A 19,791-nucleotide genomic window follows, 5' to 3' on the forward strand; every position below is an offset into this window, starting at 1 on the left:
GGAGGTAGCAGATGGCACCCGCACTATCACATAAGCGAGCGCTCCAAGATAAACAAGCCGATTTCTGCACCCTGGTGAGAGGAAACACAATTTCAAAAGACTTTGGCCTACTTCATGGAGATGGCAGCACCTCTCAACAACCAGTGGCATCAAATACGCATGAAATATCAAACATAATATCAGCGCCATACATGTACGTCAAAAACTATGTGGGACAGATCGGTGGCACTGTACGTGTATGACACAAACCCTAAAAGGGTCAACATGTGCTGGAAAGTGTTATATGCGGGCAAGGTTTCAGGCAAGCTAGTCATATTAATTACAGACAGCTGAAATTCTTATTGCAATTGCTCTAAAGAAACCGCTTTGCTGGAAATTGGATTATAATTCTGCAAGGTTGCACTGGTGCACGGTCTTTTTATGTTTTAGAATAGGGGGTGATTGTATTCCTCTCCTGTGCAGCACGCAACCAGATGCAGCACCTGCAGCTCTCCAGCTTTGGCAGCTAGCCTGGTTGGCCACCACACCTCTGTCTACTACTGGCTTGCCAGCTTTTGGACACGTACCCCATGGTGCATTGCTGATTTTAGTGTTTTATATTGGTTCGTAGCTTTTATTCATTCTTAGCTAATAAAATTGTCACCCTTATGGGGAATGAGTCATGCCTGATCAGCCTTTCTGTATGATTACTGTCTCTGGTTGCCTCTCATTGAGACTTGTCTGTACGGAATCAGTGATCCATGGCAGTGGTAAGAATTGTGAACAAGGCTCCCGTGCAGGAGCCGAAACGTCTTTCTTTTTATGAACTTTGGGGTCAGCGCCCGCTTTTAACTATTAGAAATGCAGCGCCAATCTGTGCTGACTGGAATTTATTGCTCTAGGATACTTCACGCACCTTCCGAGGGCTGTCGATGTATGTATGTGTGTGTGTGTGTATATGTATTACGTCTCAACGTGGCCAAGGGCATTAATTAGACGTTTGCAATGAGGCAAACCTCAGTCAACGCAGCATTGACACCGACTGTTGGTGGATCCACAAAAGGCCCCTACTACTACTTGACAGCCTGAACTAATGATGGAAGAGGGCCAAGGTCAAATGCTACCGTGGGAACGGCTTCAACCTTGGATTCCCAGGTTACTATCCTGTCCCCAGTTCCGTACCATTGGAGGTGGAGTGTTGCGGAACGATGCGATATCACGGGCGGGGTTTGCGAGCGATTCGACGATTGTGATTGGCCACGATACAGTCATCAGATTCCCTAGTCAAGCCACCTAGGGAAGACAATGGTATTAAAAGCGGAGACGTTTCGTGTAAGGGAGTCGACGTGTCCTGATGTGAACTCGGACATATAACATGCTCCTGCATGGAGTGTGCTGCCATAACTGGAGCTGTGTAATGTCAAATGCACCTTTTTTCCTTGATTCCTCCTACCGAACACATTCGTTGATGGGCTTGGCGGATTGCTTGTCCTAACGCCACATCGAGCAGCAACAAACTGGTGTTAGGACTTTCTGACGGGCTAGTTGGCTCATAGCTTTAGATGTTTCTTTAAACTGCGTGAAAAAAAAAAAAATGAGGACACGAGAAAGAAACAGACACCACACCATGAGCAAAGACGGCCAACTGTTTATCTTTTGGAAAGCAAGCAACATACATATATTTCATTCAGGAAACTGTACACGTGTCCGCATTGTCACTCTCACATGTACCGATAAACATAAAAATGTAAAAGTTATCTGCTGGTTAACAGTGTAGACCGAGATTGCGAAAAGGGATCACCAAAATAACCATGAGCCATTCTTACAGCATCATCAAAAGAGGGAGAGATAACATAAAAAAGAAGAAGAAAAAAACGGGAAGAGTGCACGAGCATGTGAAGAAAATAGATATGGCACTTAACAAATAACCAATGTAAAGGCGAAAGATGAAGGCATAAGTTCGTTTGAGGAAAGCAAAAAACGACATAGCAACAGATGGGAAATATCACACCGATCACTAAATGTGGCAATGAAGTCATGAAAGCATGAAGGCACAAAATATGGCTTACTGAAAACAACCTTGTTTCGAAAGTGGGCGTGACAGCAGTGTTGTGAATATACAAACGTGACTATGGAAAGAGTGAAACCTGGTGAAATTAATGCTCAGCTGTATTCACAGCGCAAAGCACCTACAACAAACAAAACCAAAGGACAAAAACCAATAAAGCCTTAGGCCAAAAAGGAATATTTTAAAAGGCATATTCCAGAAAATTTACTTCTTCTGAAGGGATTGAGACAGATGGCGTGCTTATACATTTGTCACCATTTTTTAGCGTGTAGAACTCCTCGACAATCTCCCTTTCAGTCTGATCCCTCAAATGGAACCTTGTGTTATTAAAAATTGGTTTACAAGGGTTTCTTCTGCCTTCTTCTTTTTCTCTGCATCTGTCACAGTGTAGGGCCAAAGTGCGTCCTGCCCTGTTCTTTACTTGCTCCTGGTGTTCCCGTGCCCTTTCATTAGAACACCTGCCCGTTTGTCCAATATAAACGTTGTCACATGCCAAGAGAATCGAATACCCCACCCCACTAACACAATTTGTGTAGTGCATTTCGTGCATAGTTGAACACTGTGGCCTACTCTCTTGCCTGTCACCATGGGGCACACTCTACTGAGCTTGCATGGGGCCGAAAAAACGACCTTGACCCCGTAGTGGCTCGCTACTTTTTTAATGTTATGCGAAACTCGTTGAATATAGGGCATGATCTGCAGTTTTTCTTTCTTAATACCCTCTTTCTGTTGCTTTAAGTTTTTGCAATGCATAACCAGAACGTGAACAATCTGCTGCACCAGATGGCCGGGTGGCATGCAAATCTTTCGTGAGGAGAGGCACCTTTCCCACATTTATTTCAGCATATTTGTAGAGTGAACATGCAACGGGAACTTTTGGCAAAACAATTTAATGGGTGATGCGTTTGTTTTTAACCAAAGACTTTCGCAGGCGCCTGTGATTAAACTTTGAGGGTAGCCAGCTGAGAGGAAGCGCCTAACTTGCTGATTGAAACTGGTTTCTAACTTACGCTTGCACGATTTTTCCAGGGCGAACTTACAAGCTAGGGTTATGTTGGCTCTCTTAACTAGTTTGGAATGTGCACTTTCAAACGGGCCTTTGTCCTCGAGTTGTAATACCAACAGATGTCTTTTGGGTCAACATGAAGATTGAGGTCCAAAAACTGAACAGAGTTATCCCTGGCTAACTCGTGGGTGAATGTGAGCCCCCCCCCCCCCCCCCCTCCAAAGCTGATTGGAATATCTTCAATACACAATCTACGGCATTATTAAGCTTATCTTGTGTGGACACGTGGAGTATCACTTAGTAGTCATCGACATAATGGAAAATGCGCATGACGTGATGCCTGGAAATTAGTTGCTAAACTCGTTGATCAAACGCCGACAGATAGATATAGTAAAGAATAGGTGCAACTGAAGAACCTATACATAATCCAGCCTTCTGTGCATAGTAATTCCCATCATATGCAATGGCTGTGGAAGCTAATTAAAAGCTTAACAGTTCAAGGGAATGCCCTGTGCTCACCCCTGTCGTATTTTGAAAGGCTGCTTCTCCGGTCTCTTGAATTTGTTGTCTAATAGCGGGGAACAGACCGTCATGCAGGATTGAGTATAACAGGTCCTCGATGTCATTCGAGCCCCATAGTAGCCATCAGAAGACTTTCCAGGTGTCCGACGACTTCCATAGAAGATTGGACTAAAAAGGGGCCCTTGCCGACTATCGTCTGCAGGTTTGATTAAAGAAAGTTCCCAAATGTCCTTTGCCAAGTGTCTTTTTCTGAAACGATGACTCTCATGGGGCAGTCCGGTTTATGAGTTTTTCCAGTGAAGATCTTGAGGTGGCTTGTTACTTTGCACTCAACTACCTTCCTTAACGAATCCAGGTGCATGCTTTTTAGAAATTTGACGGCATAACATAACACTTGATGTAGGGGTGACAATGTGCCACATTCACAAAATCAGGGTTTCAGGCTGGGACCATTTCTGTAATGCACATGAGTCTGCAGAATGTGAAGGTGTTGAAGAATTGCTAGCAACACGCATCCTTTACGAACTACAAAGAGAGACATGCAAACTAGAGCTTACTGGGGCAACATCCCTGACAAGCACCTGCTGCAACTTTGGGGTGAGGAAGCCAAGCTGCATACTGTGTACTTAAATCGTGGCTGCATGCAACAAACCCTGATCAATGTTCTACACAAGACTGAGCAGGCAAGATGTCATAGTAAGGAACATGCCAGAGACTAGTGGATGGACCACTGCGTGTCATTTGAACGCATAGGTGTCGGTAAGCTGTGACACATTCTTGGCTATAACAGGATGTACCAAATACTGTAATACTATTGAAAACGCGCTGCTCGATCTTCCGTGCACATCTGAGTAATTTAAGGAACAAGCTGCAGATGCTTTCCCCGACCACCTCTCAGTGACTGACCGTCACCAGAGTTGTACACACCTTAATGACCGCTTGCAAAGGAAAGAATGGAAAGCCTCTTTACGATGGCAGAACCTGTTGTTGCTCTCGAACATGTCAACACTTAAAGTGCACATGGCAAAGATGGAGTCATTTTGCAGATGTTGAGGAATCTTGCTGAAACGAGGAAGCAAGCATTATTGCTTGTAATCAATGAAATATGGAATATTGGAATTTCCCACTACTGAAACCAGGCAAGCAACCTCCATAGCCAACCTTTGATCAGTCTCACTCACACTGACAGTGTGCAAATTGACTGAAGGAATATGCCTTGTGAGGCTGAACCACCACATGGGAAAGACAAGACTATTCCCCCCTGTGCCAGATTGGTTTCTGGCCTAAGGTTGACACGTGCAACAATAACCTCTTTCTGCATCAAAGCATTGCCAATACTAGCCACTTTCGAGGAAAGATATATGGGTTCTTAGTCACAGTCGAACCAAGAAGAATGTCGAGCACAGTCTGCAACGAGGAGGTACTGGTGGCCTTTCGTGAAGCCTGCCCAGGCATTAGGGTTGCCAGTGTTGCCAAAGCCTCTTATGCAACCAAATGTTTGAAATATGAAGTTACAGTAAACAGCCAAAGACTTTTGCCAACTGCACAGGTGGAAATGCAGGTAAAACCCGGAACAGCACACTTGGTTGCAGGAGTGATTCGCTGATGAGGTAAGGTACTTAAGAGTTGCTGATAAGGTATACTGAATGCAAGTATGTGCAGTATGTATATGTACTGTTAGGTTGAAACAGATGAATTTTCTCCAAACCAATATCAAAAGCTCATTTTTTTTTTCAGGATGCCACTCATGTGCTTTAGGCAAGTGTGGACAGGGTTATTTAAAGCTGCCTAGGCAAAATGATACTAGATACAGCTGTTAAGCATAATATTTTTCCTGGGCTAAATTCTTGCTCTTTGAACTCATTTGAGATCATGAACTGTAGCACCAAAGTAGTGGAACACCACCAGAACAAAGGCATGTAGTGTGCCCATCTCAATTCTTGTGCTTATGCCAGTCTTCCTTCTTACAGCAATAGCTGCTATGGGCCAACTCCCTTGGTTCTGATGTCTACTGGTGTTGTCACTCTAATTCCCAAATTTATTGCTAGAATATTGCACATAAAGTTCTCATTGTGATCCGTGGATTCAAAGATACAATCAAAAGATTGGCAGTCCACAATTCTACATTTCAGCCACTCTGCTGAAGGTACAGTCATGGTGAATACTGATCCTGGAGAGCGCAATCAAGCCAACAGGTGCCAAGATTGGCTAACACCTGCTCAATGTCTGCGTACTGTATACAGAGCTGGCGTCCGTGCCTTCAAGTTCTGACACATCACCTTCCCACTTGTGAAGGCAGTCCTATGTTAAATTTTCTTCTGACATGTAATGACAGTGATTGGGTGCATCTACTTCATTAATTTTACTGGACAGGGCTGTTGGTGTCTCGTTTTCCTCAAGCACAGTGCAAGACCTAGCAATAGGTAGCCCAAATATAGATTTGAGAAAACCATAACAAATTCAGCAGTAAGAAGCTAAAGGGTTGCTTTGTGGGAGACGAGTGGCCAAGTCCGGATATGAAAGAGGAGGAAGAAAAGCCGAGTCTTTGCACTTCAACACTGGGAGGCACAACTCCCACAAATAAATACGACTCATACTTATTTTACTTCTCTAAAGGAGATTACCGACTTGCATTGGCAAGTGTTCACTTCAACAAACACCGCATGAAGCAACCTTCCTGCACATATTTCACCAGCTACTGCATCATTGTTTTGCGTTATGAGTGAAACTGCAATTTTCTTTATGCCACAAGTTGCCCAATTTTGTGTTTTGCAGTAGGATGTTAGCTGTGCTATTAAGGCACTTAAATACTCGTGAATAGTAGTAGAGAAAAAAATGAAACTAAAAAAGCAGTGGCTTTTTGTGCGTATACTATGCATACAACTGGTGCTCTTATGGCCATTTCTTCCCTATCTGCTAAACCATTCTAAACAAGAAAAGCCTATACACAATTATTGCGCAAAGTCAGACCACGACTAAACCGGAGGCATCATTGGTAAGCAAAGTATATTTATTTGGTGATATATTCTGCGGCCCTGCTATTGGGCTTTCTTTCCTGTTCAGCTGTGCAGGTTCATTAAGAAGTGACGAGACAGATTGACAATTTTAATCATTGAAAGACTTAGTGAAACCTTCTTTTGGGTTGTTTTTTCTCAGTTTCAGACTCTGCACATTGCATTTTCAGGAATGTTCTTGCTTTTGTTTCAGTTAGTTTATGGGGAGGGCACGTAAACATATTTTACACCAAGTCAAGTATTTGGTGCCATAGAGTGTTCTTGGATGGAGTGTTGCCCTTTCATTCAATACAATATGATGTCGGTTTTTTTGTGTCCAAGGCTGTTTTACATCTGAGTGTGATTGTAGCATTTTGCTAAGTTATGCCTCTGTCACCCAAGCTTGAAAGATTGCTACCCACTGCTGGTGGCATGACACATGTGACATTTTTTCTTTTTTCAATAAAAGGAAGTTTGTCACTTATCCTGTGCACTGGTTGTCTTTTTGAATTACAATTTGTTGCCTATATTTGCTCTGTAGTTGCATTTCAAATTTGGAATGGCTATCATAGTTGACATCATTTAACCATATTGCACACAATAGGGATATGTACTTGCAATATATGGCCACCATAAATATAATAGAAGTTAATAATTCAAAAAATAGTGCCTTTGCATGGTGGTGCAGCCATGAATGGTGGCTATAAGGCACCAGCGCTGCAGGTAGCACTACTTGTGCAGAATACCGTTCAACTCTGCTACTTTCAAAACTCATTGTTTTTATCTGCATTTGTATCTGCAAAACACATCTGCCGAACACATCTGGTGCAAGAACGGCTTGCATCTGCAGTTGCGTCCAATGAATAGCCAAATTTTTGCTCATTTTCATGTTATTAGCATATTTTTTTTTTATTGTTTCACGGATTCTCTCCGTGTAGGGGGCAGAGGTAAAGGCAAAAGTAATATTAGTAAGGCAGTCATTTTTATAGTAGCCTGTTTGCCCAACCTAGAAGCCATTGCAGGGTGTCAGGATCTCGTACACATCTTCAGCTTTGCAGGGGACACAGCATCTGGCATATAGTTTGTCACAGGCAATGTCTTCAGGGCAAGTTAAGTTTACTCACTTGCAAAGGGAGAACCAAGCTTGTTGGATATGATGTAAACCACCTGTACACTCATTGGCCTTCTTTATTTTGTGTGACGTGGTTATAGCGACCCTTGTTTTATGCACTTCTTGTCCAGCAGCGGTCTTTTGCTTTTGAAACACTCAGGAATGCTTTCAGCAAGCTGGACAGGAATAACAGTGAAAAACCAGCAAATGTTAATCATTGCACTTATCATGCAAAGCTTCGTACAGTAAGATGAGGGCATAAATAAATGAGGGTGTTCCTCAAGGCCTTGTAGCACATGTCATGAGTTTGGAGCAACATGATGTACAGCACTTTTTTGATCGCATGCTATAGATTCAGCAGGTGTGGCCATGGTTGAAGTGCAGTGCAAGGTCAAGAAAACAGATATCTTTGAGCAGCACCCTGGAAAGGAGAGGCTGGGAAAACTAGTGGGAAGCCTGTTGAACATCTAGTTGACCCTGTTGCTGGCTTCATCAGGCAAAGTGAAACAAGAGAAGGAAGTCGTCAACACATCAGAAGGTTTTTACATATATACACTGCTAAGGTTCTCAGGCACGTCGCTGTCATAACACGTCAAGTCAGCCTGCAGGGTATGCACGACCAACTACATGTGCCTTCTATTTGGACAAAGAACTGCTCATTGTAACTGACGAGGATGGAGTGGGCAAAAAATAAAAACAGCAGCTCCATTAATCTGGTTTCACTGGTATCACCGGTGTTTTGTAAGTGTGCACCGCTATACTCCCCAATGCTTTCTTGGGTGACACCAGCAAGGACCAGCTTGAGGCAAGGTGTAATAGACGTCTTTACAAGCTAAAAATGCATGCATGCATGGAGAGCACATTGCGTCCAAAAAGTAGGCCCTTCACAGGGGCACTGAGAAGGAACAGACTATTGACAGTGGGCAAAGGCAAGCTTCTCTGCTACAAACACCTAACACTGTTGCCATGTAATAACCTCTGAAACAATCCCTCTGAATGAGGAAATCATCGTTGTGCATCCATAAAGAGGGTAGACAGGCAAAGCCCCTTCAGCAATGCTGCCAGCTTTAAAAGGCCCACTTGGCACATCCTGAATGCTTCCTTCTTAGACTTTGCTGGGTGCAAGCATTCTACTCTCCAAAAGTTGTCATTGAGAGCACTGTTGGCATGGTGGCAATATAGTTCAGATGCAATTGCAACAAACCTCTTCCTAGTTGGTCTGGAGGCTAACGGTGCTCATGGAGCGACACCATGAGACAGGCAAGGTGACTGGATGCCTCCAAGCCCTTGTTCGTTTATCACATTGTGCTGTTAGTAACAGCCATGAGACCTCAAAACCAACAAGCTCAAGTTCGGCACTCACATGGTTACTGTGGAGGATCCATAATAAAAAGCACAAAAACAGAAAACTGAAGGGAAAGGATAAAGCACTATTTAATACTTAGTATTGCTGCAGCCCACCCCTTTTTTTATTTTGTCTGGTCGTGCTATATTTTATTTTACTATAGATAGGCATGAACTTCTCCTGTGCACAGCTTACTGCAGAGAGCATAGGTGAAGTTCCCAAGCTCAATCAGTGTCTGATTTTTATATACACTATGTGCTGGCTCAAAGAGGCTTGAAACACTTTAATAGAAGCTTCTAGAATAAAAAGGTGCCTGGAAGAAAGAAAAATGCTGTGCTGCAACTGCCTTGGCAACATCTTGTCCCCTTAATAAAAATTGTGCTTCCATATCAACTTCAGCCCTCCAGTTTAGACTAAAGTACCAGTGCACTTATGAACAACGAATCAATTCTCAGAGTATGTGCAGTCCAGCCAAAAGCATGGGCATGAATTCGCATTGTGCTCCTGCATTGAAGGTGAATAATGCATTCCATAATGGTGAATGTGTTTTAGTAAGCTTCCCTGCAATATGAATTTGTAATGTACAAAGAATTGTCAATGAAGCTCGCCAAGAGCACAGATGCACTTGTAAATTATATCACATTGAAGATAATGAGCACAGTGTAAACACATGTGCACTTCCACTCTTAGTATGCTTATTTCCACCCCTGTATTGTAATGTAGCAAGCCACAAAATAAACGTTGCATAATTGGGCTTTTTAAGATTACCTTTCTTGCAGTACATTGGTGTTCCGCGGCGAAGCCTAAGCAATGTACTGCGGTGAAGCATACCAAAAGTAGAACGGGACCACGGTCACTGCACATAATAACAGTTCTTTAATTATACACTCGCGCACCCGCCGTCTCTCCGGTCGCCTAAGTGGACATACTATGCTGGGTGATAGCGGCCCCCTCCCACTTTTAGTATGCTTCACCACGTAACTAAAATGTACTGCGGCAAAGAAGCAGTGAATAAGCGAGTGGTTTTTACAACAGTACAGAAATAAACGCGCACCATGCATCAGTCTACCACACGGAAGAGCGTCGCAACAAAAGGTAGCTGATTCACACGGGCTGTGTAGCCCACTTATCAGCCGTAAAGGGTGTTATGGGTAATTCAACATTTCAGGCCCACAGAAATATGCTTAGACGTTTACGTTCGTACTCCTTGCTTAATAAGACGGCCATCAATTCCACAACAGAAAGTAATTTACAACACAAACGCAAAGAACACAGACATATGCCGCGTTTTCAACTCGGTCGTCATGCAAATGACATATAGCACGGAAAAACGTGAACATGCTGTGCGTTAGCATCGTAAACTTCATACTAAGCAAGGAACACACCACAATCCCACGACAGCCGCTAATGAGACCAAAACGGGAGCATATGTCTGTGAAAACGCCAGTGGAGCATCTAAGCCACTCTGCTCCTCCACCACCCCCGCTGCACGGCTGCACCCACGACGCGGCCGCTCAATGGAAGCGCACTTGGTGCGGCCCGTCGCGTCGCGCCTGTTTTACTGGGCGAGGGCGTGATGCGAGAGTTTACAGTTTCCGCCGTCGGGGCGCCACTGCTCCGGGACGCGCTGCAGGAGGAAGAGCGCCGCAGAGCCAGTGGGTTTCACGCGTCGCAGCGGGTTTCTTTATGATATACGACTGCCCTACTGGATCTGCGCACGTGTGTGATCGTGTACGGTGTGAACAGACGTTAGCACAGACGGTGCCATGCCGCGCAACTGCTGTGTGCCGCTGTGCAGCACCAACGCACGGAAAGATCTGACGATCCGATATCATGAATTTCCGTGAGATCCTCAACGGCGGGCAGCATGGTTGAAGAACATGGTTTCGCCATGTTTGGCGAAAACAGCCGTTAAACTTCCCATTCAGGATGGTGGAACTTGTCTTGCCAGCTGCCATCTCATCTGCAGCCAGTGAGCTCTCGAGCGAGCCTGAATTCATCATTATGTGGAGTGAGCTAGTAGCTGATATAGAGTTAGCACCAATGCATACCTGGCCGGCTACGTTGCACGTGCATGTGAGGAAAAGGTACAGTTGTTTTACAAGTTTGAAAAATTCGATTAGGCGTGCATTCTTTTGTCCTTTGTTTAGCGACTAATTCACACACACACACACACACACACACACACACACACACACACACACACACACACACACACACACACACACACACACACACACACACACATATATATATATATATATATATATATATATTGATATATGTCTGTGGTTGAAGTCATTACGAATATAATAGATTATGTTCCCTTAGTACCGTTTTCCAAGCTAAATTGTTATGCTCGTCTTCAGGTGCTTGTAATTCCTGCAAACTCCTTTTTCAAGCAGCGAGGCCGGCTGAAGCAATTTATAGATTGATCGGCAACGTTGATGATGGATGGCTAAGGTACCCAACAATAGAAGCAGTTGGCCTGTGTAAGCTTGTATGCACCTTCGTCACCAAGGTCATGAACTGCTCAGACATGAGACGAACCAGCAGGCATGCAACACTACTACTTCCTCATTTCACACAACGTCCGGCGCTGAATTGTGAAAAAGAGGATCGCAACCACGCTGAGGACCTCTGCAGAGTATTTTTGAGCAAGCTCATAAGACTATTGTTGACGAACTGGGCTAGCAGCCTGAATTCGACAGTGGAAAAAATTGGCCGCCGTTCCTGCGACCCGGTCGCAGGAGTGGAAAGGGGGGGTAAGCGTTATAGTGCCCTGGTCGTTCGAACGCTTAGGGCCCGAAAGCGTTAGGTTCACCCAAATAGACGCTGAATAATGGTTTGGCTTGGCTCCGTATATTATTTTTAAATAGGTGGCGCTAAAGCGATGAACGCGACGATCGAGCCCTGAATCGGTGCTTCCGTTCTGTCCGTGCGGTCTTCGCCTGTGTCCGTGGCTGTGGAGAATTAAGTGATTGTAGCTGTTTGATGTCGTTAAATGTGAGAGCTTGTGGCGAAGTGATTGAGTATGGCCGTAGTAGTTCTGCCCATGTAGTGTTTTGCGGACTTCACCTGTGCCTGTGACTGATCGTGTTGCCCAATAGCTTTGTGGAAAGCGACGTGGTTTGTGTGGATGTCATCGCAGCGTTTGCCAGCTCCTGGGTGGCCCGTGTGCCAGTTATTGATGGCGTTGCCCAGTAGCTTTGTGGAAGTTGGTGTACCTTGTGTGGAATTCGTTGCCGCTTATGACTGCCTTAAGTATAGGTGGTCACGCTGCCTTTTGAAGCGCGTCGAGCGCGAGAAACTTCACCGATTTTTTTTGTAAACAACGTGGACGTCTCGAAATGTTAGCTAGAAATCAACCAGCAGCAAGCCAAGTCTTTATTTTGTGTTTTTTCGAGCTTATGCTCATGCGAGCAGCAGAAGGACAAAAGGTCCGTTACATAATGTCAGTTCCATAAAATCAGCTTTGCCGCAAAACAGTCATGTTATGCCGTGAAGCACATGTAATGTATTGCGGTAAAGTATATGAAAAAGTAGGCAGGGACCACTGCGTTACTGGGGCGATTTTCTTGTATCATGGTCATGGCCGTGCGCGAACAAGGAAAAATCACGGTCGAAGCGCATGGCACAAACCTTGCCAACGCTTCAATTGGAAAAAGAAAGAAAACGAATTGGAGTGGGTGATGCTTGGAGTGGGTGATGCCAAAAACAAAGCCTTGACTTCTGTATTATCAAAGCAGTTCCGAGAATAGTCAACCATATTCCAAGCTCCTGCATTATATATGATTGATTAAAGTATATTCATATATTGTGCACCAGCCTTAGCGCCAATTCTGATGTACTTTAATGATGTAAGTTTAATAACACGTGGCAAATATATAATTTGTGCTGTATGGTGTTGTGCTGTTTATAAGCTGCTGCTTTCATGTGGTAATGTGTAGATTGGCTGGAAGAGTTGATGCATCCTCCTTATAGAACTCATTGAAAGGTGAACCACCTGTCAAGCCATCATTGTTCTTGCTGTTGTACACCAGATTTCACAAACATGGGGATAGTTATGATACAGAAAGAGTAGTTGAGGCTTAATATATCCAGATGCATGCACAGGAGTGCGGGAGTCGACCATCTATCTCTCTAACTCAGGTTGAATGTGCCTACATGAGTAACATGTAACACTTGTTAAGTGCCTGGTTTCTTTTATTGTTAGCTTAGTTTGTGTTTTTTCTCCCATTTGTAGGTTTTAGTGTGTGTTGCTGTGTATGTATATAATTGCTTCCAGAGTGGCTTTCTTGTTGCTAATAAATTTACAGAAGGCAGCGTTCTTCATTTTGTGCATGAGACAGCAAGTGAGCATGTTTCAAAGGATGTTGGATTTTGTTGCCATAAGCAACAAAAAGGCATAAGCATATAGACTGCTTGCTGGAGGTACTCTTTATAGCATTAAGGATATTATCATGCTGATAACTCTGTGCACAATAATTAGAAAGATCACATCATGTCTGACATGTCTTCTTGCCACCATGAAATCTTGTCAGATGCATAACACGGGACATACACCACAGATCTTGGCCAGCCATTCTCATTTGCGATCTCGACCTCCTACCACTGAGCAGACTGGTCCAAGAGACCAAACATGCAACTTTTATCTGATTAAATGTAGTGTATGTTGCACAAAATTAGATGTCAGGTGGTGTTGTTGACACAGATACATATCTGTGAGCCTCATAAACTAATGTCAAAAGATAGAGAATAATACCCATGAAATGCCCTCTTGGTAGGATGGCAGTACCATTCTCTTGCAGAGATAAATAACAACCATGCAGTAGTGTCATGATATCAAGCTGAACAATAATTTACTCCAATAATAGTTTCCTTCGTGGAACATTGCACTGATAGTCTTGAAATACAATACCCATTGCTAACAGAAGGCCTTCCAAATTATGCATGACAGGAGGGCATATTTTAGGAAGCAAGAATGAAAACGGAGCCGGTTAACTATGAAACTTGTGAATGCAACTCTGCAGAAGTTAGAAAAATGAACCAAATGGAATAGTTTAAAAGTAAGTGGTTTAGAGACAAAAGGCCATTTTATTCCATGCCAGAAAAGCTAGCAGAGGTTGAAATGCTTTCCACATACATACCTTCAAGGTGCATGTACAGGGTCTGTCCTGAGAGTAATGTCAGTTAGGCGATTAAAAATCATTTATTGATTTTGTTGTTACAAAAAGTTTAAAAATCTTCAAAATACTCTCCTTTTGCGTCAATACATCGGCTCCAGCGAGACTTCCAGCTCTCGAATGCGTTGTGGTAGTCCTCCTCCGGAATGGCATTTAATGCTGTGGTGCTAGCTGCTTTAATCACATCCGCTGTCCCAAAATGATTGCCTTTCAGGGGTGTTTTGAGGCATGGAAACAGAAAAAAGTCGGGGGGGAGCCAAGCCCGGGCTGTACGCGGGCTGGGGGATCGTTGGCCCCACTGCATTAACCAGGTAGTCGGTGACGATGAAGGCACTGTGGGCCAGCACATTATCGTGGTGCAACTTCCAGTTGTGTGCAATGTCCGGCCGGATATGTTGAACCCTGCGTTTCAGTCTTTCGAGGACATCCACATAAAATTTGGAGTTCACAGTGGTTCCAGGTTCTTCAAACTCATGATGAACCAGTCCGTGGATGTCAAAAAAAAAAAATGAGCATGATCTTGATCTTTGATTTGCTCATCCTGGCTTTCTTCTGGGGAGGGGACGAGTGTGTGTGCCACTCAGATGATTGCCTTTTGGTCTCCAGGTCATATTCAAATACCCAAGTCTCGTCTTCTGTAATGACGTTGTCCAAAAATTTTCGCTCACATTTGCACATGTTGAGATTTTCTTGGCATGTTTCAACGCGGTGTGACTTTTCGTTGTCAGTGAGCACTTTTGGAACCATTTTCGTGCACGCCTTCCGCATGCCGATATCGTTTGTAACAATTTCATGAACTTGAGTTTTCGAAAGGTTTAACATGTCGGCCATTAAACGAACACTTAATCGCTGGTCTGAGTTCAACAGTTCCCTCGCTCGTGTCACATTGTCAGTCGTAGTGGTCTGGATGGCCATCCAGCGCAGTCCTTGTCGTCGCCCTCTTCTCGGCCTTCCAAAAGGCCTTGTGCCACCGAAACACTTGCCGATCTGACCATGCATGTTCTTTATAAGCAGTCTTGAGCATAGTAACAGTTTCCGCAGCGGTATTGCCAAGTTTCACACAAAACTTGATCGCAAATTTTTGTTCTAATGAGCGCTGCATTTTCACTTGCACAAGAATAAAAAACAGCTCTCATGGACGGGCCCGTCCGACACTCTCTGATGTTCGGAGCACACTGACTGACGGACCGCTGCTTAGCTGGATTCCGTCACTACTAGTTTCAACCAGTTAGACCGCTCTGACATACAGTCACATCACAATAAATTTACTGACATTACTTTCAGGACAGACCCTGTATGTGGTGATAAACAAGCTTTTTAGATATAAATGTTGGGAACCCGGATGGAGGTGAGGGACATGTGCAGTAAAAACAAGATGTATAAGGTCAAAAATTAATTCTTTTAGTCAGAAATTGGTCAATGGTGTCTGGCTTCGCTTGTTCCCTGGCCCTGGATGGTGAATACAAAGTTATATATATATATATATATATATATATATATATATATATATATATATATATATATATATATATATATATATATATATATATAATTTTGTACAATCAAGCATAGAATCATTGCCTTCTACCTGAGCTAACGTATGGGGCAGAAACTTGGAGGTTCCTTGGAGACAAAAAAGGGCATTGTGTTGTCATGTTGGAAAGCACTTTTCCGGAGGAGGGTGTGTCAGCCACTGACAAATTTTAATGAAATTTATACCAATATAGCTGACATAAAATGTTGAGCTGTCACGAAGTTGAATCAGTTTGGTTTGACAACAGTCTCAAATGATGTTAAGGTGGAAAAAGATCTTCTTTTATGTGCCTTCTTCAGTGCAAAACACACAAGCTTAGGGAATCCATTTCAGAACCATTGTGTTGGAATGTAAATCATGGCTTCATGTTTCAGAATTTCTGCAGACACACCTTGACAGGCTGGGAATCAACAACGAATTCCTTGCTGCCAGCTCTCAGACTGTTGTACACTTCCTGCAGGAGCATAATCTGGGAAAATGGGCAGGCTTTAGTATAGATGCAGAAGATTTATACAATTCTTTGCCGCAGGTGCGTCTCTTGCAGTTTGTTAAGGACTGCATACACAAGCAAATAGGTTAGCTGGAATTTGCTGAAAGGTGTAAAATTCTTGTTGCAAACTTTCTGGAGCTTCTTGATTTGTATTTAAGGTCAATTTGGTGGGAAAGTAAAATATGTGTCCAGAATGCTGGCATCTGCATAGGTTCCGGTGTTGCACCAGTGCTCAGTAATATTTTAAGTTATGTTGACCAGAAAATAATCAAAACCTGAGTGGGCTTGCTCTTAAAATTTTCAGATACGCGGATCATTATTTGTTTTTCATGAGCAAATGATAACTTTCGCAGAGCTGTCATCGAAGTACTTAAGCTATTTAAAGAACAATAGCAAAGTTTCAACTTCACTTTAGAAGTTCCAGAAAAAAAATGTGCTGCAACTTCTTATGTCAGGCTTACTTTTATGTGGGATCACGTATGCTGGGGATATCAGTCGAGAACTTCTAAGCTCCTTCTTGATTATAGGTCTAGCCATTCAAAACTTATTAAGTACAGTATTGCCACTCACGCAATTAGAGATGCCCTAACCAAGAGCTATCCTCGCCTTATCCTTGAAAGTGTAAGGAATCTGGAGACAAGGCTTAATCAGGCAGGTTATTCAGGTTCAGTGGTTTTTTTATCTTGAAGCACGTTAATTAAGAAACTTAAGGTGCAACCAGGGTGGAAGAAGCTTAAGGAGCAAGAGCGGAAAAAAGTTGCCATTATCCCCTCTATTAATTGTCGCACAGGCAGAAAAAGGTGGCTTCTAAGTTCCAGGAGAGGATTGGGTTTTCATTTAAAGATAAGCTGAAGGGAATATGTGAAGCAATAAACAAGCACTTTCTTCACAACGGGTGTCTGAGCAGGGAGGACTGCAAAGTGAAATATAGCATACAGTTTGTCTCTTGCACACGAAATGTTGTTTATTCGATTCCTTTTTCTTGAAGCCTACAAAATATATATCAGTCAGACTGGAAGGTGCTTAAACATTCGACTAAGGAAGTACCATAGTTTTTTTAAGGGTTTTTGCACATCCACACCTTTCTGTGCATTGTTGCAGCATTGGGCGTCATCCAGTTTTTGAAAGCACTATTCTGCTGTTCACACACTGTGAAAAGCTCTCACATGAATTAATGGAGGCTTATCACATTAGAAAGAAAGGCTCACTATGTGTTAGCCAGCCATCCATCTCGCTGTAAGATAGCGAGGTTGCCGTGTTAGATCTTAAGTAAAGCCACTGAGTTGCATTGTGCCTTAGTAATTGTTTTTTTACATTGATTAATCAGCCGTGACATGTGTGTTGCCGTCAAAACATGTGCATTCGGTGATGTGAAGGTTGTTTTGGTATGTATCTGCATATGCTAGGGGGCCGGGTGTTGGTCACGTGATGTGTGTTATATATTGGTTGTTTTCTTTCAATAAACTTCATTTGATAGTGCTGTATCCTGTCCCATTCTATTACTTTTGTCGGCATCTGTCATGCAGTAGCTGCCATGAAGCTTCAACAACTTGCCCAATTTTCTATCGTATTTTCTATCGTATGGAGCATTAGAGTTACGGAATGGGTGCCATGGTATATATATATATATATGTGTGTGTGTGTGTGTGTGTGTGTGTGTGTGTGTGTTTGTGTGTGTGTGTGTGTAAAGGTAAAATGGTGGTAAGGTGGGGTGGTAAAAGTAAAATGAAGAGATTTTCACATCATGACTAGTCCTTTTAACACATTTACCTACAAAATTAAACACTCTGTTCTAATTAAGCACCCTGTACATAGGTATTCATATTACTAATAATCTTTCAATGCAAATGCATATCAACTTTTTGAGTAATGCTAATAACTGAACACATGGCTTTTTGTGCTGCAAGTTTTCTTGGGACTCCTGCTTCCCTTAAACTTATACTGAATAATATGCTTGTAAGATCAAAACTGGAGTATGCTTCATAAATCGGGGTATACCTACAAAAAACACAACTCTCATATTTAGTTGAAGCCATACAAAACCAACCTGTACATTTTATTGTAGCTGCTTATTCCCACACCGCAAGCATATCAACAATTAAAGGTTGCCTTGATTGGCTAGGCAACAAGAAAACTTACCTGTTTATTTCACAAATTCTCAATTGAAACATGTTTTTATTACCTCCTTGTAGCTCATTGATATATATGTGTGTGCGTGTGTGTGCGTGTGTGTGTTCTGAGGCTGCCTTTTACAGGAATAGTAAAGATTGGTATGGCAAGTTGGCACCTGTACCTTGAGGTTGTAGTTCACTCTCAATGAGATACAAGGAGGTAATAACATATGTTTCAATTGAGAATTTGTGAAATAAATGGGTAAGTTTTTTTGGTTGACAAGCCTGGCCAATCAAGGCAAGTTTTAATTGTTGATATGCTTGCAGTATGGGAATAAGCAGCTACAATAAAATGTACAGGTTGGTTTTGTATGGCTTCAACTAAATATGAGAGTTGTGTTTTTTGTCGGTGTATCCCGGATTGATGAAGCATACTCCAGTTTTGATCTTGCAAGCATATTATACGGTATAAGTTTAAGGGAAGCAGGAGTCCAAGAAAACTTGCAGCAAAAAAAAGACATGTGTTCAGTTATTATAGCATTAGTCAAAAAGTTGATATGCATTTACACTGAAAGATCACTAGCAAAAAATCTGATAGAGCAACCTAATAAAAATTATATCAGTTTTTTTCTATTGCATTATGAAACGATACAACTGATACACTGATAAAATTACTTTTAGTTCTATTCCGGACGTATCTGTGCTATTCTGCTTGTACAAGTCTACTAGTGTATTCTTTTTATTAGTGTAATAGTGTATTGATATTAGTTTTCCAGATTTATAGTCTATCAGTATCTATGTGTGTTGTGTAGGTGTAATGTGCTTCAAGGAGAAGCAAGCTTCCTCATTTGCCCAAAAAATGCGTCAGAAATAATGCATTTATATTATCACAAAAGACAATACATATAAATCAAATATGAAGCCCAGGATTCAGAAAGGAAAGATTGTTGGAACAAATATACACCATACAACAGCTTAAAAAGAATAAAAATGTGATCACATTTAAAAGAGAAAAGATGTTTAGATTGGTTCACAACAAAGTTTGCCTCTTTAAAAAGGAGGTTATTGGCAATCAAGCCACCGAATTGGTTCACACATACACCACAAAGATTATTAGACTTCATAATCTCAAAAGCTAGTGAATGGAAGTGGTGGGTTCTTCATTATTCATTACCATGCCTTCATGGCTTTTTGCCAGATAAGTATGTCAGACATTCCAGTTTGCTTGTGGAAGGTGTCTATATACTTCTACTAGACACCGTCACTTCAGATGACCATAATGAGATCATCTGATCTTCTCTCGGAGTTTGTTGTGAGAGCACAGTCTTTGTTTGGATTGGGTGCAATGACATACAATGTACACCAAATCCTGCATCTTCCTAAAAGTGCAGCTAAACTAGGACCTCATTGGTCGCATTCTTCATTTGTATTTGAAGGCGGAAATGA

General features: G+C 42.5%; 1 protein-coding gene across 2 annotated transcripts in view; it reads left to right on the forward strand.

Moving 5' to 3' along the window:
• The window catches only part of gwl (serine/threonine-protein kinase greatwall), a 441,324-nt gene extending 440,655 nt beyond the window's left edge, over positions 1-669 (forward strand). For both annotated transcript variants that reach the window (XM_055075650.2, XM_050186672.3), the window contains one exon: positions 463-669. In XM_055075650.2, coding sequence (XP_054931625.2) covers positions 463-627 — 165 coding nt within the window. In that variant the 3' untranslated portion in view covers positions 628-669. The remainder of the gene's footprint in view (positions 1-462) is intronic.
• Positions 670-19,791: the final 19,122 nt, after the last annotated feature.

Source organism: Dermacentor andersoni, chromosome 2 (assembly GCF_023375885.2).
Source record: "Dermacentor andersoni chromosome 2, qqDerAnde1_hic_scaffold, whole genome shotgun sequence".
Classification (NCBI taxonomy): Eukaryota; Metazoa; Arthropoda; class Arachnida; order Ixodida; family Ixodidae; genus Dermacentor; species Dermacentor andersoni.